We start from the raw sequence: 21,237 nt of genomic DNA, 5'->3' as shown, positions 1-21,237 counted from the left end.
CCCTCTCTAGGAAGACAAAGAGAATCAATGGCGAGACAATCTTCCCCCCTTTCCTTAAGTCTTGTTCTTTCTGAAGACAAATGTCTCTCTAGATATCAAACGTTCACCTTTATGGTAGAAAAGCAATGCTTATATTTAAATCCTAATTACATAATTGGAGAAGAAACTAATAGTTTACATTGAAAGCCCACAATGGCAGCTATTGAGACATCTTGATGGTAATTTGTTTATGACAATTATATATATATATATATATATATATATATATATATATATATATATATATATATATATATATATATATATATATGTGTACATATATGCGAAAGAGAAACACATCTTTGCATGTGAAATGAATGGTGTCCAACTGTCTACTCAACAAGTGCAGGCTTGATTTTTACACACAGCTGCCATTCACAAAAAGCAGGGACTTTCTAACTTTCCAATGTGTGTTTTCCAGAGCAGGTGTTGGTGTATTCAACACGTATTAGAAAACATTTAGGCCTGATATTAAAGATCATGTTTTGTGGCATATGCAATTTTCATTCTTTTGGATTACAGAGTTTTAAGTTCAAGTTCAAGTTCAAGTCTGCTTTATCGTCAATTCTTCCACATGTACAGTACATACATACAGAGAATCGAAATTGCGTTACTCTCAGACCCCCGGTGCACACAGATAACATTAACATTAAAGCTTAGAAATCTAGATCAAAATATAAAATGTAGATACAACTATAAAATAAGGGAATGTTAAAAAGACATATAATAAAATTAAAAATAAAGTTAAATAAAGTAGCGCAAGGCAAAAGGCAGATAGAGTGCAAATCAATGAAGTGAACAAAAGTGCAGATAAAAGATTATTTTGTGCAAAAACAAAAGTCTGATTAAAGTGACAAAGGGCTCAAGAGCAGTTATTTTATTTAACTGACTGATGAGGTAGTGGAATGATGTCAGTTCCATGGAGAATGAGGTAGTGAGCAGACCAATGCTCCACAAAGTGACTGGTGCATGTCATCGTATATTAGTGGGGGGGGGGGGGGGGGGGGTTCATAGTTCAGTGGTGCCTGGGGCAGAAGAGGGGATGGGGGGCAAGTTCGGGAGTGAGTTCAGCTTCCTAACAGCCTGGTGGATGAAGCTGTCCTTCAGTCTGCTGGTCCTGGCCTGGAGACTCTGCAGTCTCCTCCCTGATGGTAGCAGGCTGAAGAAGCTGTGTGATGGGTGGGAGGGATCACCGGCGGGTGAGACGGGTTCCGTAAATGTGCTGGAGGGAGGGGAGAGAGACACCAATGATCTTCTCAGCTGCTCTCACTATGCATTGCAGAGTCTTTCGGCAGGACGCGTTGCAGGCGCCATACCACACAGTGATGCAGCTCGACAGAATGCTCTCGATGGTGCCTCTGTAGAAGGTGTACATGATGGGGGGTGGGGCTCTGGCTCTCCTCAGTTTGCGGAGGAAATAGAGATGCTGATTTGATTTCTTGGCCAGTGCTGCTGTGTTTTCAGTCCAGGAGAGGTCCTCTGTGATGTGCACACCCAGGAACTTGGTGCTGCTCACTCTCTCCACAGTCGCACCGTTGATGGTCAGAGGAACATGCTGAATGTGCGCTCTCCTGAAGTCAACAACAATCTCCTTCGTCTTCTCCACGTTCAGAGAGAGATTGTTGTCACTGCACCACCCGGCCAGGCGGCTCACCTCGCTCCTGTAGTTTGTCTCATCTTTGTTGCTAATGAGACCCACCAGAGTCGTGTCATCTGCAAACTTAATAAAAAGGTTGGAGTTGTGTGAAGGTGTGCAGTCATGGGTCAGCAGAGTGAAGAGGAAGGGGCTCAGCACACATCCTTGGGGGGCCCCAGTGTTCAGTGTTATGGTGCTGGATGTGTTGCTGCCGACCCGTACTCCTTGAGGTCTTCCAGTCAGAAAGTCCAACAGCTAGGGATGATTGTGTTGAATGCTGAACTGAAGTCAATGAACAGCATTCTGACATACGAGTCATTTTTGTCCAGATGTGTGAGTGCTGAGTGGAGGGTAGTGGAGATGGCATCATCGGTCGAGTGGTTGGACCGATATGCAAACTGGAAGGGGTCCAGGGGGTGGGGGGCCAGACTTGATGTGGTGCATGACTAGCCGTTCAAAGCACTTCATGAGGATGGGGGTAAGTGCAACAGGATGGTAGTCTTTGAAGCAGGATGGAGATGGCTTCTTCGGAACTGGAATGATGGTGGTAGTTTTAAAACATGTGGGAACAACAGCCTGACTCAGTGAGATGTTGAAAATGTCTGTGAAGACATCAGTGAGTTCTGCTGCACAGTCTCTCAGTACACGCCCAGGGATGTTGTCAGGACCCGGAGCTTTGCGTGCATTGATCCTGCTGAAGGATCTCCTCACGCTGTCTGGGGTCAGCATCATCACCTGGTCACCGTTAGGAGGTGGAGTCTTCTGTGCAGTGGTGCTGTTTTGTTGCTCAAAGCGAGCGAAGAAGGTGTTCAGCTCATTTAGCAGAGAGATGTTGTTGTCACAGGTCTGTGGTGGGGGCTTGTAGTCTATAATGGTCTGTATCCCCTGCCACAGATTCCTAGTGTCTCAGCTGTCGCTGAATTGATGGGCTATCCTCCTGGAGTGCTGTCCAGGAGTGCAGTCCTAGTTGAATTTAACCTCAACGAATAAACTTAATTTTGAAACCAAATGAATGATTATATAAATAAGTGAAAGTAAGTAAACGGATTTATGAAATATTACAAATAAACCAAATGTGTTTGGAATATACACAATAACCAGGTTTATATATTTATCACCAATAAATTACATCTATTACATATAAACCAGTCTCATACATTTTGAATTAGATCTAGCTTGTTCCACAGAGATAACTTTTTAACTGATTAAATGTAATTGCTTTCACAATTAACAGATTAAGCTGATTCTATGTTATGTTTTGATGATTTTAATGATTTGTTTATTCTGTTTTAACCAATTTTATTATTAGAAAATGCAGATACACATGACACATGATTAGTACATCAGAAACCAGAGAGTTAAAAACAGAAAAACATTGTTAGTATTTTGCTAATCATACACAAACCTTAAACTTTATGTTTCTTTATGAACGTAACTGTCATCTACAGCATTATGGCTTTCTACGTTTTCTCATTTTGTCATTATATCTGTTTGTAAACCAGAATTGGAGCTACTATGAATAAATGTGTCATATGTGTGGAATGGTGTGTGATAAAATGAGGGTGTGTGTTGTGTGAGACAGGGTCAGGCGTGTGTGTTTGTGAATAGAGTGTTTGTGTAAAGTGTGTAAGGGAGGTGTAGGGTATACGAGCAGATGGTAGACCTCTCCCCTGTAATGTCTGCTTCAGAGAGAACAATACGTCTCTCATTCTGAGGCATGATTAAGGGGTGGAAGAGAATTGCTCTCCATGGACAGCTGGTTGGCAGCATGCCTCAAACGCACATACAGACACCCCCACCTCATCATCCACACAGACACACTAAGCAATTAACTGGCACGGGCCACGGCTTAAATATTCACCAGCCCAGAGCAAACAAAAGACCTTCAAATCCATTCTCACATGGCTCATGGTATATTTCTCTTATGCATTTTCTGTTTTGTTCTTCTACTTGTCATATATGTGACACAAAACCAGTCATAAAAGTCAATTTTTTTTAATTGAAATGTATACATCATATAAAAGCTGAATAAATAAGCTTTCCATTGATGTATGGTTGGTTAGGACAATATTTAGAAGAGATATAACTATTTGAAAATCTGGAATCTGAGGGTTCAATATATATATATATATATATATATATATATATATATACAGTGTTGGGAAGGTTACTTTGGAAATGTAATAGGTTACAGATTACAAGTTACCCTATTTAAATGTAATAGTAGTGTAACTTTTTTAATTACTTTAATAAAGTAATGTAACTAATTACTTTTGAGTACATTTTGATTACTTTTATAAATTTCTAATGAATGTTAATTTGCAACTGTTAATCATCTTCAACCATTTTACACCATGCAGGTTTAACCTTAACAGTAGTGCTCAATACTGTCAGACTTTCACCATCCTTCATCACCTGAATTAAGATGATCAAATTTGAACACATCCACCACACAATCAGACTTTAGTACTGCCTTTTACTTAGAGATTGATCTGAAGTTCAAAGCAGATTTAAAATAAAAATAAATAGTTTATAGATACTGTATTTGAAACCAAATCTTTGAATAACTACAGGCATCTAACTGCTTCTAACAATGGTTTGGGGAAAAATAGTTAATAAAAAAATAAAAGCATATACATCAACTCAAATGCGGTTATCTAATAAGCATGTGTCCTATTTTGTGTACTACTCCTGAAACATTGGTGTCTTTTTGAAACACTGCTGTCTCTTTGTATATGATATGATGATAGTTTCTCAAAATAAGTAAAAAATGCTCATGAAGTGACTGTTCTAGAGATTAATTTCCATGAGGGGCGGACTGGGAAAAAAAATAGGCTGGGAAATCTCACACTCATACACCCACAACCCATTCTGAAACATGGACAACCCTATTTTTTTTTGGACCTGACATGAAAAAGATTTGAATCCTTAGGTTGGGGGACTTGCAACGTAATTAAGAGTTCTCCCCTGAACTGCACCTTCACTTCCATTATCCAACCATCTCTCTCATGACTTTAATACTGAAGATTTTTATTTGACTTTTACCATGTTTTGTAAGTGCAATTTTGTTTTTTTGGCAAATGAATTACCACTTGTATTTATTTTTTACTACAAATTCCATAGTTAAACCACGGTTAGTGCCATACCATAGGCTACATTAATTTTCCTAAGGGTTGTTTTTTTGTATCCACTAGCTCCCCCTAAACCTATGATAAAATATGATGATTTGTCTGCTAACTTACTACTGTAACATTACAAAAGAGAATAATGACGTCGTTTATACAGTATTTTGAGTGATTGCGAGCAATGTGCTGCTGCTGCTTGACTAAGTAAACAAAGACAAAACTACATTAGCATATTTACAGATGAAACTGACCTGCACCTGAAACCCTGAACAGAAGTGTCGCTTCTCTGCTCCAGCTGTGCGCTTACACAGTTCACTCCGGTCTCTCTCTCTCGCATTGATTACTCGGAGTCTGATCCAAACCGTTCGGCGGAGGCGCGGAGAGCGCGCGAGGCGCGAGCCCAACCATTGCCAGTCACGACTAACCGATTCATGATTTATTAGATATTTAATTATCGAATGGCGGATTCGGAAATAATCGCTTTAGTATATTCGGCCTGCAATTATACAATAACAATATTAAAGTAGAAGGCCAAATCGTCTGCCAGGCCACCGGGAATAGACCCGGTTCTCCCGATGTCCAGTCAGCGCCTGATTTCCACAGGATTCATATTCAGTCTTTTTGCGGCTTAATATTCACAGACATCAGTCCATATCGGGTTTTGATTCAAGTGTACTGACCTACTTTTGATTTATTCGTCCAAAATGTGGCATATTGCGTCCGCGTTATAGGCTGAATTCCATCCCAGACAGCAAGCAGTTTCGGCCCAGAACCGGCCCACATCTGGCCCGGGTGAAATCCATGCGGGCCAGATGTGGGCCGGTTCTGGGCCGAAACTGCTTGCTGTCTGGGATTTTTATGACTGGATTCTACGAATGTGTTTTCCGCGTCTCGGAGATTATGGGCCATATGTCTTAGTGCAATTTGGGAAAGAAATAAGCTGTATGTGGATGTGTGTAAATATTCAAATGTAATCCTCTTTGTAATCGTTACAATTTTCATAAGTAACTGTATTTTAATTACTCATTTTTTCTTAGTAACTGTAACTGATTACTGTTACATTTATTTTGTAATTAAATTACGTAACGCCGTTACATGTAACTAGTTACTCCCCAACACTGTATATATATATATATATATATATATATATATATATATATATATATATATATATATATATATATATATATATATATATATATATATAAAACAACATGAGGCTGAATAAATCATGAATAAAACTTCCTATATCGTTATAGTCTTATGTATTTATTTATTTTAAGAGACCTATGCCTTTAAGATTTGCAAATCAGCCAAGTATAACAATATTGAAAGACTCAGTAAAATGAAAAATCATCTCTGTCAAAGTAACACATTCATAAAAGTACAAATTCTCCCTTATATTTTGTGTACACAAATCAAGTGGAATTAATGAGCGCACTGAAACTTCAAAAGAACGCGTAGTAAAACAGAACAACAGAGGTTACAGATCTCTGCGACTTTTATTGCATTCCTCTCACCGTTACAAACAAAAACGCCTTCAAGAAGCAGGACAAATGCGCACGGGGCTGAGAGTGAATGCAGTTCCGCTTGTCTCCCCCTTCAGCAGCGCGCTCCGCTTGGGGGCGAGCGGTTCTCCCTGCGCGAGTCGAGAGGAGGCGGGGCCGAGCGACAAGCGGAACTGCTTTTGATCCCCTAGGGACTCGCAGCTTTCACATTCCGCGCATTCCGGGCGCCGTGAACAATCGGAGCTCGGTCATTTATTGGCAGAGCCCCTCCCTTCCCGAACTCAGTCTGCTGGAGGAGCTCTCCAGACGCGCACGCAGCTCAAACATACGCATGGAAATAAAAGCCGTACCCAACGAATTTCCTTAAGGATTATATCGTTAAACATATAAACGAGTACAGAAAGTCGTCCATAACTTTTGGGCGTGATGCGATTGTGATTTGGTGAGTTTTTAAAACGTTTTAAAGTAGCTTATGGTTGTAAACGGTCCTTTTTTATGACACATTGCTTGGTGTCTACCAGTGAACTATGCTTTTATTCATTACACTGTATGTGTGGGATAGGATTTTATTATTAATTATTTTTTTATTTTTTTGTGAGCTATAGCCTATGATATATAAGTCCAACGTTGACTTGTAGAATACATAAATGTAAATGTTTTTGTGAAAGACACAACATCTTTGGTGCCACTTTCAGGTTTACCTACAATAAAGAAAGATTTTGTGAATCTTGTCTTGTTTGTAATGCTCCATTTGACATATTTCAATGTATTATTACAGTTGTTATTGTAAAACAATGGTGAGACGCTAGATAGGAAATAATTTTTCAACTTTGGTAACCCAGTTTTCCTTCACTTTTAATTCTAATCAAAATGTATATACTTAAGAGGAACCCCAGTCCATGTTGGGGGTTGTAGGATGGTGCCAGTGGTATTTTGAGTAAACGTGGTGTTGCTATGGGCAAAGGCTTGAAGTATGTGGAGTGAGGCACCACTGGTGTTTGCTGTTGTAGAGTGTTGCAATATAGATGAGCAATAGCAAGGGTTTTGTTTGAAATCATTATTTAATTATATATTTATATATATTTTTTCAAACCAGATTTAAAATCCAGCCCAAAAAACTCTACTACAACAGTATCATTGATTACTATCTGCAAAACAAAGACTGAAATGAGAACTGCAGAGGATTCGTCCGGCACGGTGCTGCACCGACTGATTCAAGAGCAGCTCCGTTATGGAAACCCTACTGATCCCACTCTGTTGGCCATCCAGCAGCAGGCTCTGCGTGGAGGCAGCAGCGGTGGAGGAGCAGGAAGCCCTCGTTCGTCCCTGGAAAGCCTAACGCAAGAGGAATCGCTTTCTCCCCAGCTGTCCACCCGGCAAGAGCCCCAGGGCCAAGAGCATCAGGGGGACTACCAGCATTCAGAGAGTCCCATCTGCCACCTCTATCAGCTCCACACAGAGGAGCTGCCTACTTATGAGGAAGCAAAGGCTCACTCACAGTACCTGGCCTACCAGAGAGGTCAGGTAGGGCTTCAGCACGGCAGCCTGGAGACCCCTGGTATGGTTGGAGGAGCCGAGCAGGAAGAGAGAGTGTGGGATATGAAGCGAGAACATGCTCGCTCACTCAGCGAACACTTCATGCAGCTCTCGCTGGAGAGGAACTGTACCCACGACGGTAATCCCATGAGCTCATCGCATAGCTACCCCCAGCTCTCCAATAACCACGCTGGTCTTGTTGTAAACGAGAGGTCGATGCATGAGCCAGACCAACGCGGTCCACCCCCGGAATACCCCTTCATGGTCAGATCCCCTGGATATATGCTTAGTCATTCACAGGAACATGGGCACTATTACAAAGAGCCTCCCCCTGCTTTCCATTCACAGCATCACAGGTCCGTTCAACCGATATTTTGATTATTTATATTAGGTATAGGTACACTGTGGGAGGTTTGGCATACTAATGGTTTATATTTTTATCTAAAGATATATAGGTACACTGTGGGTGATTTGGCATACTAATTCTTAATATTTTTCTCTATCAGGTTATTTCCAACCCAATCGCAAATGCCCCACCATAGCGGCCTGCCCATGTTGACCCCTGCTGGTCAGGATGTCATTGTTGGAGGATACAGCATCCCGTTGAGCAACTGCCAAGTAGAGCAGCTCATTAAAGAGAACGAAAGACTGAGAGGAGAAGTGGAGAGCTACAACGAGAAGGCAACAAGGCTACAGAAGGTAAGAGAAGGCTCTTTGGTTCTTCTTAGAAACCTCCCAAAACTGTTATATTCTTGGTATGACCTCCACTTTTTGCCACTGATGCAAAAGAGGCAGCCTTGCTCTTTGATTTTGATCTCAGAATAAAGAACCTTGTGGAAACAAGAAATCATTGTGTGCTGGTGTCTTCTAGCTGCATATGGAGATTAGCCCTTCAATTTAATTTGAAAAGCACTCCTTTCCTAGTGACTGAGTTCAAATTCCCAGTAACTTATTTAGCATGTGAAACAACACCCATTCCTGCAATGCCAAGCATTTTTTTTGTAATGTGATAATAGCATCACTTAAATTCCAGAGTGTCATGCCAGAACAAGGGGAAAAAACGGGTTTATTTTGTTTGTGCATTTGTTTTGGAAATATTTCCTGGGCCTTGCATGTGTCATTCAGTGGCGTAACATAGATTGAATTTCAGTTTAGTTTCCACATAGTTCTTGAAACCAGAAAAACTGTATTCTTAGAAGAATGCATTAGAACAGTGGATCATGAAGATGAAGTCGTGACAAATTGTAAATCAGACAACGCCAAAGGGGGAGGCCTCCCTGTGTTGTTCTGTAGCCCTCTTTGTTAGGATTCCAATGGGATGCCAATAGGAGCAGATGTCTTCGCTCATCTCAGTGTCCGTCAATGAAGAACGGGCTTTAGGTAGCCCACAGCTGATGGACTGAACTGCAGAGAGCAACAACCAGACCCCACAGCTGTGGATTCCCCGACTGAATGGCCCTTTTCACCTTCACTCTTCAACAGAACCCCACATGGCACCCAGGATCAGGCTTAAGAATTTAACTACCTAGATGAAATGAATAAAGTGTTGTTAGAGTACAAATTTGAACTGTGATTCAAGGAAATCAGAGATATTTCTGTAATGACAGTTTAAATCGTTATGGAAAAATATGCTCTTTCATGAGCCATATTCTGCATCACAAATGCCATACAGGTGCATATAGTGTGAAGTACTGTTCTTGTCTCTGAATGGTGTGCCTTCAACACGCATTTTTCCTTTGTTCCCCATGTTTGCCTTTGGCATCCCGCCCTGTAGGGAGATGAATGTGCAGACACCTGGGACTCATAAGTGTTCTTTCTGGAATGTTGATTCAATTCCCAGTAGCTGAAGAGCTCTGTGAGAGTGATTCACTTGTGGGCAAGCACCAGGAAGAGCTCAGCCAAGCACATTCTTCTCTCTTTCCATTATTGTCTCAATTGTTTTTGTCTATCTGTCATTCTTGCTCTCTGATCGTTGTTGTATAATGTTAAGGTGTATGAAACACAGTATAGTTGACGAAAAAAATGGAAATCCTTTTGTATACTCGCCCTCATGTTGTTTCAAATCCTTATGACATCCATCCTTCCAGGGAACACAAAAGGAGATGCTTAGTATAATGCCCAACTTGATCTTTTCCATACACTGAAAGTAAACAAGAACCAGAAACTGATGAGTTCCTTTAGGTTAAAGATATTAAAATGCCTTGCCCCTCTCTTTCAGCTTGAACTGGAGATTCAGAGGATATCGGAGGCCTATGAGACTCTTATGAAGGGATCTGCAAAGAGAGAAGCCCTTGAGAAAACCATGAGGAACAAGCTTGAGAGTGAAATCAAGCGACTTCATGACTTCAACCGAGATCTCCGGGGTAAGATAATTCACATAGCGGAGTAATTGTCTAAAATATGAGCTACATGTTTGGGTATGGTGATAAATACTAATTGTGACTCCTACATCAGACCGCCTGGAAACAGCCAGCAAACAGAGAGCAGCCATGGAAGTTGAAGACAAGAGTCGGCATGCCTTCGCCAAACTGGTTGAGCAAAGTAAGAATTCCCCTTTGCTTCACCATAAATGATCTTTCTCCCAATGTGTGGACAGTGCGAGCAACCATGTGAGCAGCCCCAGCTGTTCCCACTGACTTTTTATGTTTATGTTGTAGGCATAACAATGCATTCCTCTAACAATAATGCACTGCGTGGTTATCATTGATGTGATTCCTGACAAAGCGTTTGGTTTTATATATTTCTTTCTTAGCAAAAAAACATTTTTGTTAACCATATAAAGTGCATGTAGGGTTCAGTAAATATCTTGTTAGGTACACGCTGTATTCTGCATCTCAGATAGTTGCTTTTAGAATTCGACCACCAACCATCATTAACACTGGAAGTAAATGTGACCTGAATTCCTGAAATATTTTCAGGTATTTTGGGATATTCCGTCCTCCTGGAATGCTTTCCAGCAGCCCCCACCACTAGTTCAGCTTCTGAGGCCCTAAGCACCCCTTCTGATGGCCTATGCACTGGCTCTCCATTTTTGGGCATATTAGTGCTAAAGAATTTAGAGCTGTGTTGGGGTAAATTAGATTTGTTTTGCTAATCCTAATAGGGATTGTTGTTGTTGTCGTTCAGCATTTGATTTGACCCCTTTGGAATGGCTTTATTTTCTATATATAGATTTATGAAGTTATCTTTCATATTTGTGTATTAAAATTACTTTTGCTCCAAGTCTGAAACAGAACAGTTTTGTGCAAACAAAAATCCTGGATGTTTAAATGTTCCTTGTGAGCCAAAACATAAGCATGTCCAAGCCACGATTCAGCATTTCTAAAGACTTATAACGATGTATAAGTTAACATTTATGACCTTGTGGAGCTATTTGCTTTCCATGTTTACTGCCTGCCTAAGAGGCATTCCAGAGATTCAGTTGGTACAAAGACATGCCTGTGTGCGTAAGGGGATAAGAAGTCTGCATTCCATCCAAAGGCATTTGTTTTGGGTTGTATAATCAGAGTAGTAGCAGAATGGAAGACTAATTGCTGTCTAATTTGTTTTCCATCTCACAAGGCATTCAAAGTGACCCAGAAACAAGTGAGCTGGGCTTTAGTGTGAGCCAAGTCATCATAGAGAATTTTGGAATTCAGCATCCCAAATGGGAATTCATTGAATTGCTTTTGTAATCTGGGAATTCTAAAGCAGTCTGCAGTGTAGGTCAAAGGACACGCGGAAACTCGGCCACTCCCCTGCAAACCCAGACAGACATGTGTAAATCAAGCTTGCCTCTTTTGTTCCAGACTTTTGTGGGAAGCTTATCCCCTGAGAATTGGTTAGAATGAGACTACAGCCCAGAGAATTCTCTGGACACACCCCAGTCTTACAGCACGGTCATTCATTTTGTGGCCTATGTAACTACTAGGCATAATGAGTGAACAGCAAGCATTGCTTGTACCCTTACTGAAGTAAGTTGTCGTCCTACATGGTTCTCACAATGTTTGTCTCTTTCTCACCATAGATGAAGATCACCTTAGAGAGCGGGAACGTCTGGAAAAAGAGCTGCAGCATCTGCACGTCTCAGGAGAAGAATGGAAGAGGCGCAGAGAAGCCTTGGAGCAAGCGCTGATGTCCGCTCAGACACGAAATAGGCAGCTGGAAGAAGAGTTACGCAGGAAAAGAGCTTACGTTGAGAAGGTGGAGAGAATGCAGAGCGCCCTGGCACAGTTGCAGGCAGCATGTGAGAAGAGGGAGGCGCTGGAGTTACGACTGAGGACCAGACTGGAGCAAGAGCTAAAGAGCCTGAGAGCACAACAGGTAAAAAAAAGGCACTCTTTTGTGCACCAAACTGGTGAGAAATTATGTTTTGGGCTCGACAAGTAAACCTTTCCTTTCTCTTTCAGTGGCAGTCTCAAGCCCAGCAAACAAGTCCTGGGTCCTACTCGGACCTTAACATGTCATCTCTGCATCAGCAGCTGAGGGAGCGAGAGGAGCAGGTTCTGGCCCTGGAGGCTGACATAACCCGCTGGGAGCAGAAGTATCTTGAGGAGAGCACAATGCGTCAGTTCGCCATGGATGCCGCTGCTACTGCTGCAGCTCAGAGGTGAGTCTAAGTAATAGAAGCCCTGCCTAACAGGACAAGAAATTAAAATTAATTTAAAATAAAACTTTTGTATAACTGTAATGCTCTTCTCAGGGATACAACAATCATCAACCATTCACCACGCCATTCACCCAATAGCAGCTTCAATGAGGACCTGCCGTCCCCTAACCACAGACATCAGGAGATGGAAAACCGGTATGTCCACGGTTACATTTCTCTATCCAAAACTGGAAAGTCAATCAAAATTTGTTATAAAAATTTCCAGTTGTCTCCATGCGCTGTTTCTTAAAGAAGTCTGTTTAATCAGGATTCGGGCACTTTATGCTCAACTTTTGGAGAAGGATGCCATTATAAAGGTCATGCAGCAGCGGTCAAGGCGTGAGCAAGGCCGACCTGAGTCGCAAGGCCTGCGACCTGCTCGATCTGTTCCCTCCATCAACACGGTTGTCACAGCCTGCAGCACCCAAACAAAAGGTGAGCATAGTAGCTATAGCCAGTAGTTTCCAGTGGAACCTACCTGCCTGAAAGTTTCTAGCAATCCTGAAAACCTTCATTAGATGGTTCAAGTGTGTTAAATTAGGGTTGCAACTGACCCTCCAGGAGCAAGATCGGACACCCCTGCTATATGTCTGTAACATATCTGAACCAAATTAAATACACTTTCAACTGGACAACTGGCAGCTTCTTTACTTAGCGTCTATGTAATGTCGCCAAGAAAGAATGTGCCAACCGAAATAAAATGAGTGCGGCGACTAGCCGGTGTTCTCGAAATAGTCTACATCTTGTGAAATGGAATGCATTTCGCTGTTCTCTAGAATAGATCCTCCAGAATAGTAAAGGGAGTTTACAGGATGGCAAATGTTTGCATGGTGGAATGCCTATGTTGGAACCAGTAATTAAACTGCTTCCTTTTCTGTCTGCGATTTTAGGGAAAAGCCTCTCAGATGACCAGACAGCAGCCGCATCATTGCCCCCCTTGCCCCATCCGCTTGCCAAAACCCAGTGTCGAGACCGTAGCACCCAATGTGAAGAACCTTCAGATGAGACCAACCCTAAAACAGAACCTGATCCACAATCTTCCATTGCTCCCAGTTCTGGTGTGTAAACTTGTGCATAAACCCATCTTTATTTGTGTCACTTACTGTATTTATTTGGTATTTCTGGAGTAGTTCGATAAGTTCTGTTGACTGACTTACAATGTGATAAATCAATTATGTAGGATCAGATGACAAAGACAATGCTTAATGGTTAGAACTTTTTTAATGATGGTGCATACTTGCCCTTTTGAACCAGACTGGTTAAAGAGTAACCTGAGCACCATGTCAAAGCAGCGATTGGGGAGTGAACTCAAACAAAACATAGTCAAAGTTTTGTAAAACTTCCCGCCTTGTTTGCTCTCCAGGCATTAGCCAACAAAGCTGAAGATCTTGTATTTCATTGCAGATTCCACTGCTCTTAACGCAAACCAGATCAACTGCGCTGTTGAAAATGACATGGTGGAGATTCTCATCTGAGATGAATGGTGTTCAGCTTGATGCTGCCTGATGTTCTTACACACAGAAGATTCTCACTGGATGTCCATTTGAGGACCAACCATATCAAGAGAATCCTGTGCTTGCTATGAGAAGATCTCGCCATTGAAGCACCAGACAGAAAGAAGAAAGAATAGTGGGAGTAACCTTAAACTGATCTTTGGTGAAGGAGAGCTGAGCTCTCCTGACAGTTCCTTCACACATTGAAGGACAGTGTTCATTCTCAGCTGGTGGCGTTCAACCTGGACTATGAGATGTATAGTCTGAATGTGAGGTACTTGGACAGTACACTAAAGAGCTCCTAAAAGCTACCACAAGACTTTAAGTGCTTATAAACACATTGTACATGTTCTTTTGTATTTATGAATATTGCTGCTGACTGTGTGACAGAATGGAGAAATAGCTAGAAATATCCCGCTGTTGTGAAACTTTTGTTTTTACATTTGCTTTTCATTTGAGGAACAACCAAGGGCAGTGTTGTTGTGTTACCATCTAAGTATACCGATCCATGTAAGACTATATCCCACATTCCTAGATAAAAGCACAGACAAATATATATCTAATTTTATGTGCTCCATGTATAGTAGATGTAACATCGCAACTGCTTCATCCTTAAATATCAAGAAAATAATAGTTTGGATTGTAGGAGGCCAAATACAGCTTGAACCTGGAGGCCTGGGATTAGACAATTAACCAGAATAGTTGGGTAAATACCTTCACTAGCACTCCCTATGACTAAATTATCATTACAGTTAGCTTTCTTACTATGACTGACAGCGGGTGCTTCTCGCTCCCAGATTTAAGTAGAGGAATGGGAAGCCTTCTTTTGGGGACAGTTGATGAGTAAATGCTCTATTAGTGACACTTAGGAGGGACAGGGGGCTAATGTTTCAGATGCCATATTATTAATATTTTGCGCCCAGAACTGCAACCACCACACTTGCCACTCCCTCGCAGACAAGCCGGAGCTAATCTTCCCACAATCCTCCTTGGCGAAATGCCCTTGCAAAGAGGAAAAAAAGGCTATCTGCAGTCTGACCTTTAGCCTTGTTCAGACGACTGGCATTTATACTACCATCCTCTTTTTGGATCTATTTATTTGTGTAGTGCTGCCGTAGCTGGTTTGGTTTCCTGACTCAAAGGTTCTTCAATGTAGCGACTGTGACTAGCCTTGATTTCTGAGACAGAGACTTTTCTCCCTGTTCACAATCAAGACTCCACTTGCATTATAGTGGGATTATGATATAAAAGGTTACCGTGAAAACAAACAGTCTTATCTATGTGGGTAATAAGTATCACACCCTGTTAATTTAACATTTCACGCTATCATTAAATGCTACTTTTATTTTCCTATTGGCTCTGATACAACGCAATTGCTGGTCAATGCTTTGTAGTGGAGTCATGCTTGTTTTGTTCACTACTTGGACTGTTTACAGAAAGGGCTGTTATAAAACGAGAGAATTTTAATATATTTTGTGTATTATTTTACTTTTTGGTATTTTTAGTAATGTGAACATGCCAAAGATTTGCATTACGATTAAGTTATATAATAAAATATGAGCATTAGCGACGTGAAATGTAGATACGCAGTTCAAACTGGTTGACCCATATTTGGATGTTGCTGTGAACTTCAAGAATGGGGAATTGTTTTGTATGTCACTTAACATTTCAGTAATTTGAATAAAACTTTAATATATATCTTTACAAAGACAGTGTGTTGGCTGGTTTGTGTCTCAACGGTAAAGACAGCTGCATTTAGACGGAGGTATGAGTGATTGAGTCCTTCTGAGATGTTTCACATGTGCAAGTCTACACAAGCTGCTCTTATCGGTGTCCTTCTTTGGCAATAATGACATCTTTCTTTCAAAGCACAAGGGAGCCTTATTCACAACAGCAAAACAATTCTGCCACCTGCTTCACTGTTGGCAAGCAGTCTTCATGAGGACAGCCCACATTCCAGCTTTGCTCTCAAAGCCGCAAAAAGAACATTCCTCTCATCAGCCGCGCAAATGTTAAAGTGGAAGATGTGGAAAAAATGTGCAACACAGACCAAACTGCTATAAATACATAATGAAAGCACAACGATTAACAATGCTTAGAAAACAATTCTGGAAATAACCAGTTCTCTTTTGTTGTTTTGCAAATTAAGACCTAATTTTAGCCTTTGTGAGCTCACTTTCAACTGAAGAGGTGCATCCGAAATTGCTTACGGAGTAGGTACTACGATTTGAGGTGAAACAAAGTGCTTCTCTGCCAAAGCATTTTTGAAGCAATCTCAGTGGAAGTATTAGGACATCTGGGTACTCTTCACCTTGTTCTTTTCATATACTGTTTTTCACTTATTTTTGTAGGAAAATAGGCATTTTCAGATGCAGGGTAGGACATTTAACTGCCTTAGGCAAATTACAGCTAAACAGACAAGAGTCTAAACAGTTTGGAATGCATAGTAATGGCTCATATTCAATAGCTCAACATCAAGAGGAATTTGCCCCCTGGTAGAGTAAAACATGTTAGAGCATTCCATTCCAAACGGGGAAGAAGAGAGATTTCTGACATGTCAGATAAGAAGTAGAGCTGACATGCTGTTCTTTTTTTTTTCTTTTTTTCAGCACCCAGAGGAAAATTCTATACCTCAGATATTGATCTTTCATAGCTCAGGAGGCATAGTGGAATTTTCAGTTCAGTTATATATTTTTAATGATCCGTTTTGTCTCAGATATATATATAGATGGTTTAGATTGTTGAGAAATAAAACCAGCCAAATAAGAATGCTTAGAAAATTAAAGAGTATAGCGATATTAAATAGTTACTAACACAGCTAGAAAATTTAATGAGATTTTTTTCATACTAAAAACTTGCAGGTTTAAATCTCAACACAGTTTCAGACAATATTGCAAGGTTTCTCAACTTCTCACTCGTCATGGTCCTGCAGAATTTTTTAACTCCAAAATCACCTGCCTGTAATTTTCTAGTAATCCTGAAGACCTTGATTAGCCTGTTCAGGTGTGTTTGATCAGGTTTGGAGCTAGTACAAATCAGAAAACAATATACTGACCTGGGCCCGTATTCATAAAGAATCTTAATGCAAAAAGTAGCTCATAGTGACAAAATTCTAAGAAAATTCTTAGAAATGTGGGCGTTTACTCTTAAAATTTAAGAAAAAATCCTAGTAAAGAAAAAAGTAATTCAGAAAGCATCTTAACCCTTAAAAGAGATCTTAAGGTCAAACTTGTTAGGAGCACAGACGAGGACTTTTAAGAGGCTTAAGAGTTTCTTTAGCAGAGGAGAAAATGGCAGAAAGACGAAGAGGCAGAAGAAATGTGTTGCAGACAATGGATGACAGTGAGTTAATAAGACACTATAGATTAGATCGTGCAGGGATCATTTTTGTGACTGATCTTATTAGAGACGTGCTAACATCTCTGAAACAGCGCAGAAATGCCATAGCGCCAGAAATTAAAGTAATCACTACATTACGATATTTGGCAACTGGGAAAATGCAACAATGCAATAGTGATGATTTGGGTCTGTCACAACCTTCTTTAAGCAGAGTGATCACACAAACAATTACAGCACTTTCAGAACATCTTATTGTGTCGCAGTTCATTTCGTTTCCACTGGACATTCCCACCTTGCAGGCTCAAAAAACTGCATTCATGAATATAGCAGGCTTATAGGTGCGTACAAGCAGGGGGAATGAACCGTTAATAGTTTGTGCTATATGCTCCCCTGCTTCTTGTCCCTTGCTCTGACACCCGGCCCGAATTTTCCTTTAAGAATGGCCTTGTGTTCATCCACGAACTGGGCTAACAGTAAACACTGTTCCTCTGTCCAGTTTGGCTTTTTCGCCCTTCTTGGTTGTGATTCCATGTTTTATACATTAAAACCAACATTCAAACTGCCACTTAAATAGGACCGCAATCACTGTAATTGGAAAGAGTGGTTACAACAATTTGTATCATTCTAAGCCAATCAAATACCTTATAGGAAATTAAAAGCATGACAAATAAAAAAAAGGATTTAGATACACACATATAATGTGTGTGTGTGTGAGAGAGAGAGAGAGAGAGAGAGAGAGAGAGAGAGAGAGAACGGTCAAATAGGAAAATTACGCATGTAAATTCAAAGTGAGAATTAGAATAGACCCTATATTCAAAGTGAGAATTAGAATAGACCCTATATTTAAAAACACTCTTTTTTTCCTTCTTGGACAACCAACCAATCACAGTCTTCAAAAGATTGTGTCATACATAGCAACGGGGTCAACCCCCGCCTTCTCACTAAGATGAAAGTTTTTGTCTTTTCTTTACTCAGAGTTGCTCTCAGATCGGTCCCGAATCGCTCTTAAGCTAAGACTCCTACGTAAAAGTTTTTAAGCTAAATTAAGAGTTTTCTGAGAGGATTCTTAGAATCTTTATGAATACGGGCCCAGGATCTTCAGAGCCAGAGATGAGAAACCATGCATCATTTGAGATCTTATTTAAAACCTCAAAAGCAAGGTTTCTCAAATCTGGCCCTGCTCTGCAAAGTTTTGCCCCAACTCTAATTAAAGACACCAGAGCAAGCTAATCAGTGTCTTCAGATTTACTTGAAAAGTACAGTTAGGTGATTTTGATCAGGTTTTGAATTTTAGGACTTCAGAGAATTTTAAAAAGTCAGAGATGGGCAGATGAAGCCTTGTGAAACTTTTAAGGTATTTTCCTGATCGTACAAAAAAAAAAAAAAACGGATTTAAAGCCTCAATTTAAAGGCAGGCCATACCAGTGACATCTAGTGGTCAACGGCGATTATAGCAACCACTTTCAAATAATTCCCACATTTTGTTAATTCTAGTTTCAACACAAAAGCAATACTACACAATAGCCACTGTGTCTTCATTCCGAGAATAATTGTCGACACATGAAAGTGTTACTATGAAGCAGGGAGGGAACACCAAGAATTTCGTGCCTCCTTATAATGCATGAAGCCGCACCAAATATTTGAATTGGTCACCTCGCTTCAGGTGTTTCATTGTGACACAGGTGTGCACTCATAGACATGAAAGGGGGCTTGAGCACCTGCCCTTTTTATTCCTGGAGAGAAAGTGCCCTTTTTTCTGGGATGCTTTTTTTTATTTTTGAAAAATAATATATATTTCTGTTTGCACACAGCTTCCCTGTCAAACAAATATATTTATTGAAATATAGTATCTAAATACCTCTCCCTCTCCCCCGATTGTTAAACCCGATTGTATTGCTTCCGCTAAAGAAAATAGTCCACTCCGTCTCTACGGTTAGAATCCTGTGAGTCCATAGCAACGCTCTGTTTTTCATGGCAACGGTCTGTTATACTCCACACAGCGGTCTGTTGGTTATAACAGACCGCATTCTACATTGGAATTCAACCAAGCCATGTAATAAAATAAGTTAATAAAATAAGCATATATCACCACCAGGTGATATGCTTTAGTTATTTTGTTTATACTATTTACCTGCATTTCCCTGTCAATTAGATGCAAATGTGCGCATTTTAACTAGTTGACGCCTTATTTGCATACAGAACGTCCCCAGTTATTGACTTACATCAAGAGTCTTTCCCCCTGAAATTTAGAAATCTAAATTGGTGAATTTAGAAGAAATCTACAGATGCAAACAGATGGAGGATACACTCTAAAAAATGTAGTAAATCTGAGTAACTGCATCTGGTACATTAATAAATAAAACTGAGTAGAAATAAGTTAACATTAAACTTTAAAAATAACAATATTTATAAATTAACTATTTAAGTAATTAAACTTTTTTTATTTCCTCGAAACCTTTATAAAATAGTATTCCATACCACCACAAATACATTGAATTTTATTGAATTTTTACTCAATTGTTTTGGTAAGTTTAATTTTAAAGTGTTATGTATTCTGATAACACCAAAATAATTAAAACGATGTAGTGCTTTGTGCAAAAATAAACAAATTATTAGTAAAACACGCCCCTCTGTTTGATGCAGTTATTTAGGTTATTCTAAAAATGAAGAGTTCAGATGAAAAATCCTCTAAGTGCCATCTGAAATTTCCTTCAATAATGATCATTTTTATCAAGCTTGTATGTTTATGTTCACTTATTTCACATTACTGGCAATGAAAATTACCTATTAATTGTCATTTAAGTTAAATTACTGAACTTAAATACGAGCTTGAAAAAAAAAGCTCATATGACAATTTCAGATGGCACTTAGAGGCTTTTGCATCTGAACTCTTCATATATACTTGAAACTAGTAGCATAGAAAATGTTTTCAAAACATGCACATTGTGGAATGGTTTCCTTTGCTGAGGAGACCATGGTTTCTGTGAACTGATTATTTTGTAGACATCTTTTGAAAATGAAACAATTGCGTGAGTTTGAGGAAGATAAAATTAATTAACTTTTTAAATTATTTTTTTTTAAAAGGAAGTCAGAGTTGCTTTAATATATATATATATATATATATATATATATATATATATATATATATATATATATACTTTTTTGTTTAAAAAAAAAAAAAAAAAAACCTAATTATGAGAAGTGCCCTTTATTTCACTTGAGCCCCTGCCCCTCAAAATGTCTGTGCACGTCCCTGTTGTGACATATGAAGGCTCAGATGCCATCGATCACTAAGATTTGATACAAGCCTCGACACAGTCTTTTGAACCAGTCTGCTTCGATAGATGAAAACAACAGGCTTCGGCGCCTTAGTGTCAAACATCTGCAGGAGCCTCATGCAGTCACACTTTTTTCATATTTGTTCTCATTGCAAGTGAGTGTTTATAAGGCACAAACCTATATGAAAAATGTGCCTGGTAGAGTTTCACCTTTCCTCCCTGCTCTGTCAGCAGCATTAATCTCTTAAGAACTTTGACTCCCAAGTTCTGTTCATCAGCTGCATTTTTCAGATGGTTTTCTAAAGAACGCAGACACATGAATCACTATAAGAGCAGCCTTTTTGCTGCTTGTTCCAGTCTGCCAACTCTATGCAATCATCTTTCAGTATAAACTACTTTGTAGTAGCCATTAATACGATGATCCTCACACACCCTGAGCAACACAAAGCTACCTAACAATGTTAAATAAGTAATCTTCATTGAGAAGAGGACTGTGTGTGTGTTCTTCAGTCAGGTTCTGTTTTCAGAATAAATATTTTTCCTCATATGCCTCCTTCGGTAGGTGTGAGCTGGCATTCCACAAATGCTTTGCGAGATACCTGGCCAATGGGTTTACTTGTGACAGATCAGTGTGAGTTTTCTAAGCTGAAGGAGTA

At 39.9% G+C, this 21,237-nt stretch overlaps 1 protein-coding gene across 1 annotated transcript; it reads left to right on the top strand.

Moving 5' to 3' along the window:
- The first annotated feature begins 6,490 nt into the window (after positions 1-6,490).
- On the top strand, positions 6,491-15,672 carry LOC132161231 (angiomotin-like 2a). The gene is made up of 11 exons (XM_059571148.1): positions 6,491-6,750; positions 7,405-8,200; positions 8,351-8,543; positions 10,063-10,207; positions 10,299-10,385; positions 11,851-12,146; positions 12,233-12,432; positions 12,526-12,627; positions 12,740-12,906; positions 13,362-13,529; positions 13,876-15,672. Exons 2-11 carry the CDS (start codon positions 7,476-7,478, stop codon positions 13,944-13,946), a joined length of 2,154 nt encoding a protein of 717 aa, XP_059427131.1. The 5' UTR covers positions 6,491-6,750; positions 7,405-7,475; the 3' UTR covers positions 13,947-15,672.
- The last annotated feature ends 5,565 nt before the right edge of the window (positions 15,673-21,237 follow it).

This window comes from Carassius carassius, chromosome 17 (genome assembly GCF_963082965.1).
Source record: "Carassius carassius chromosome 17, fCarCar2.1, whole genome shotgun sequence".
NCBI lineage: Eukaryota > Metazoa > Chordata > Actinopteri > Cypriniformes > Cyprinidae > Carassius > Carassius carassius.
This window is presented reverse-complemented; position numbering and strand designations above follow the sequence as displayed.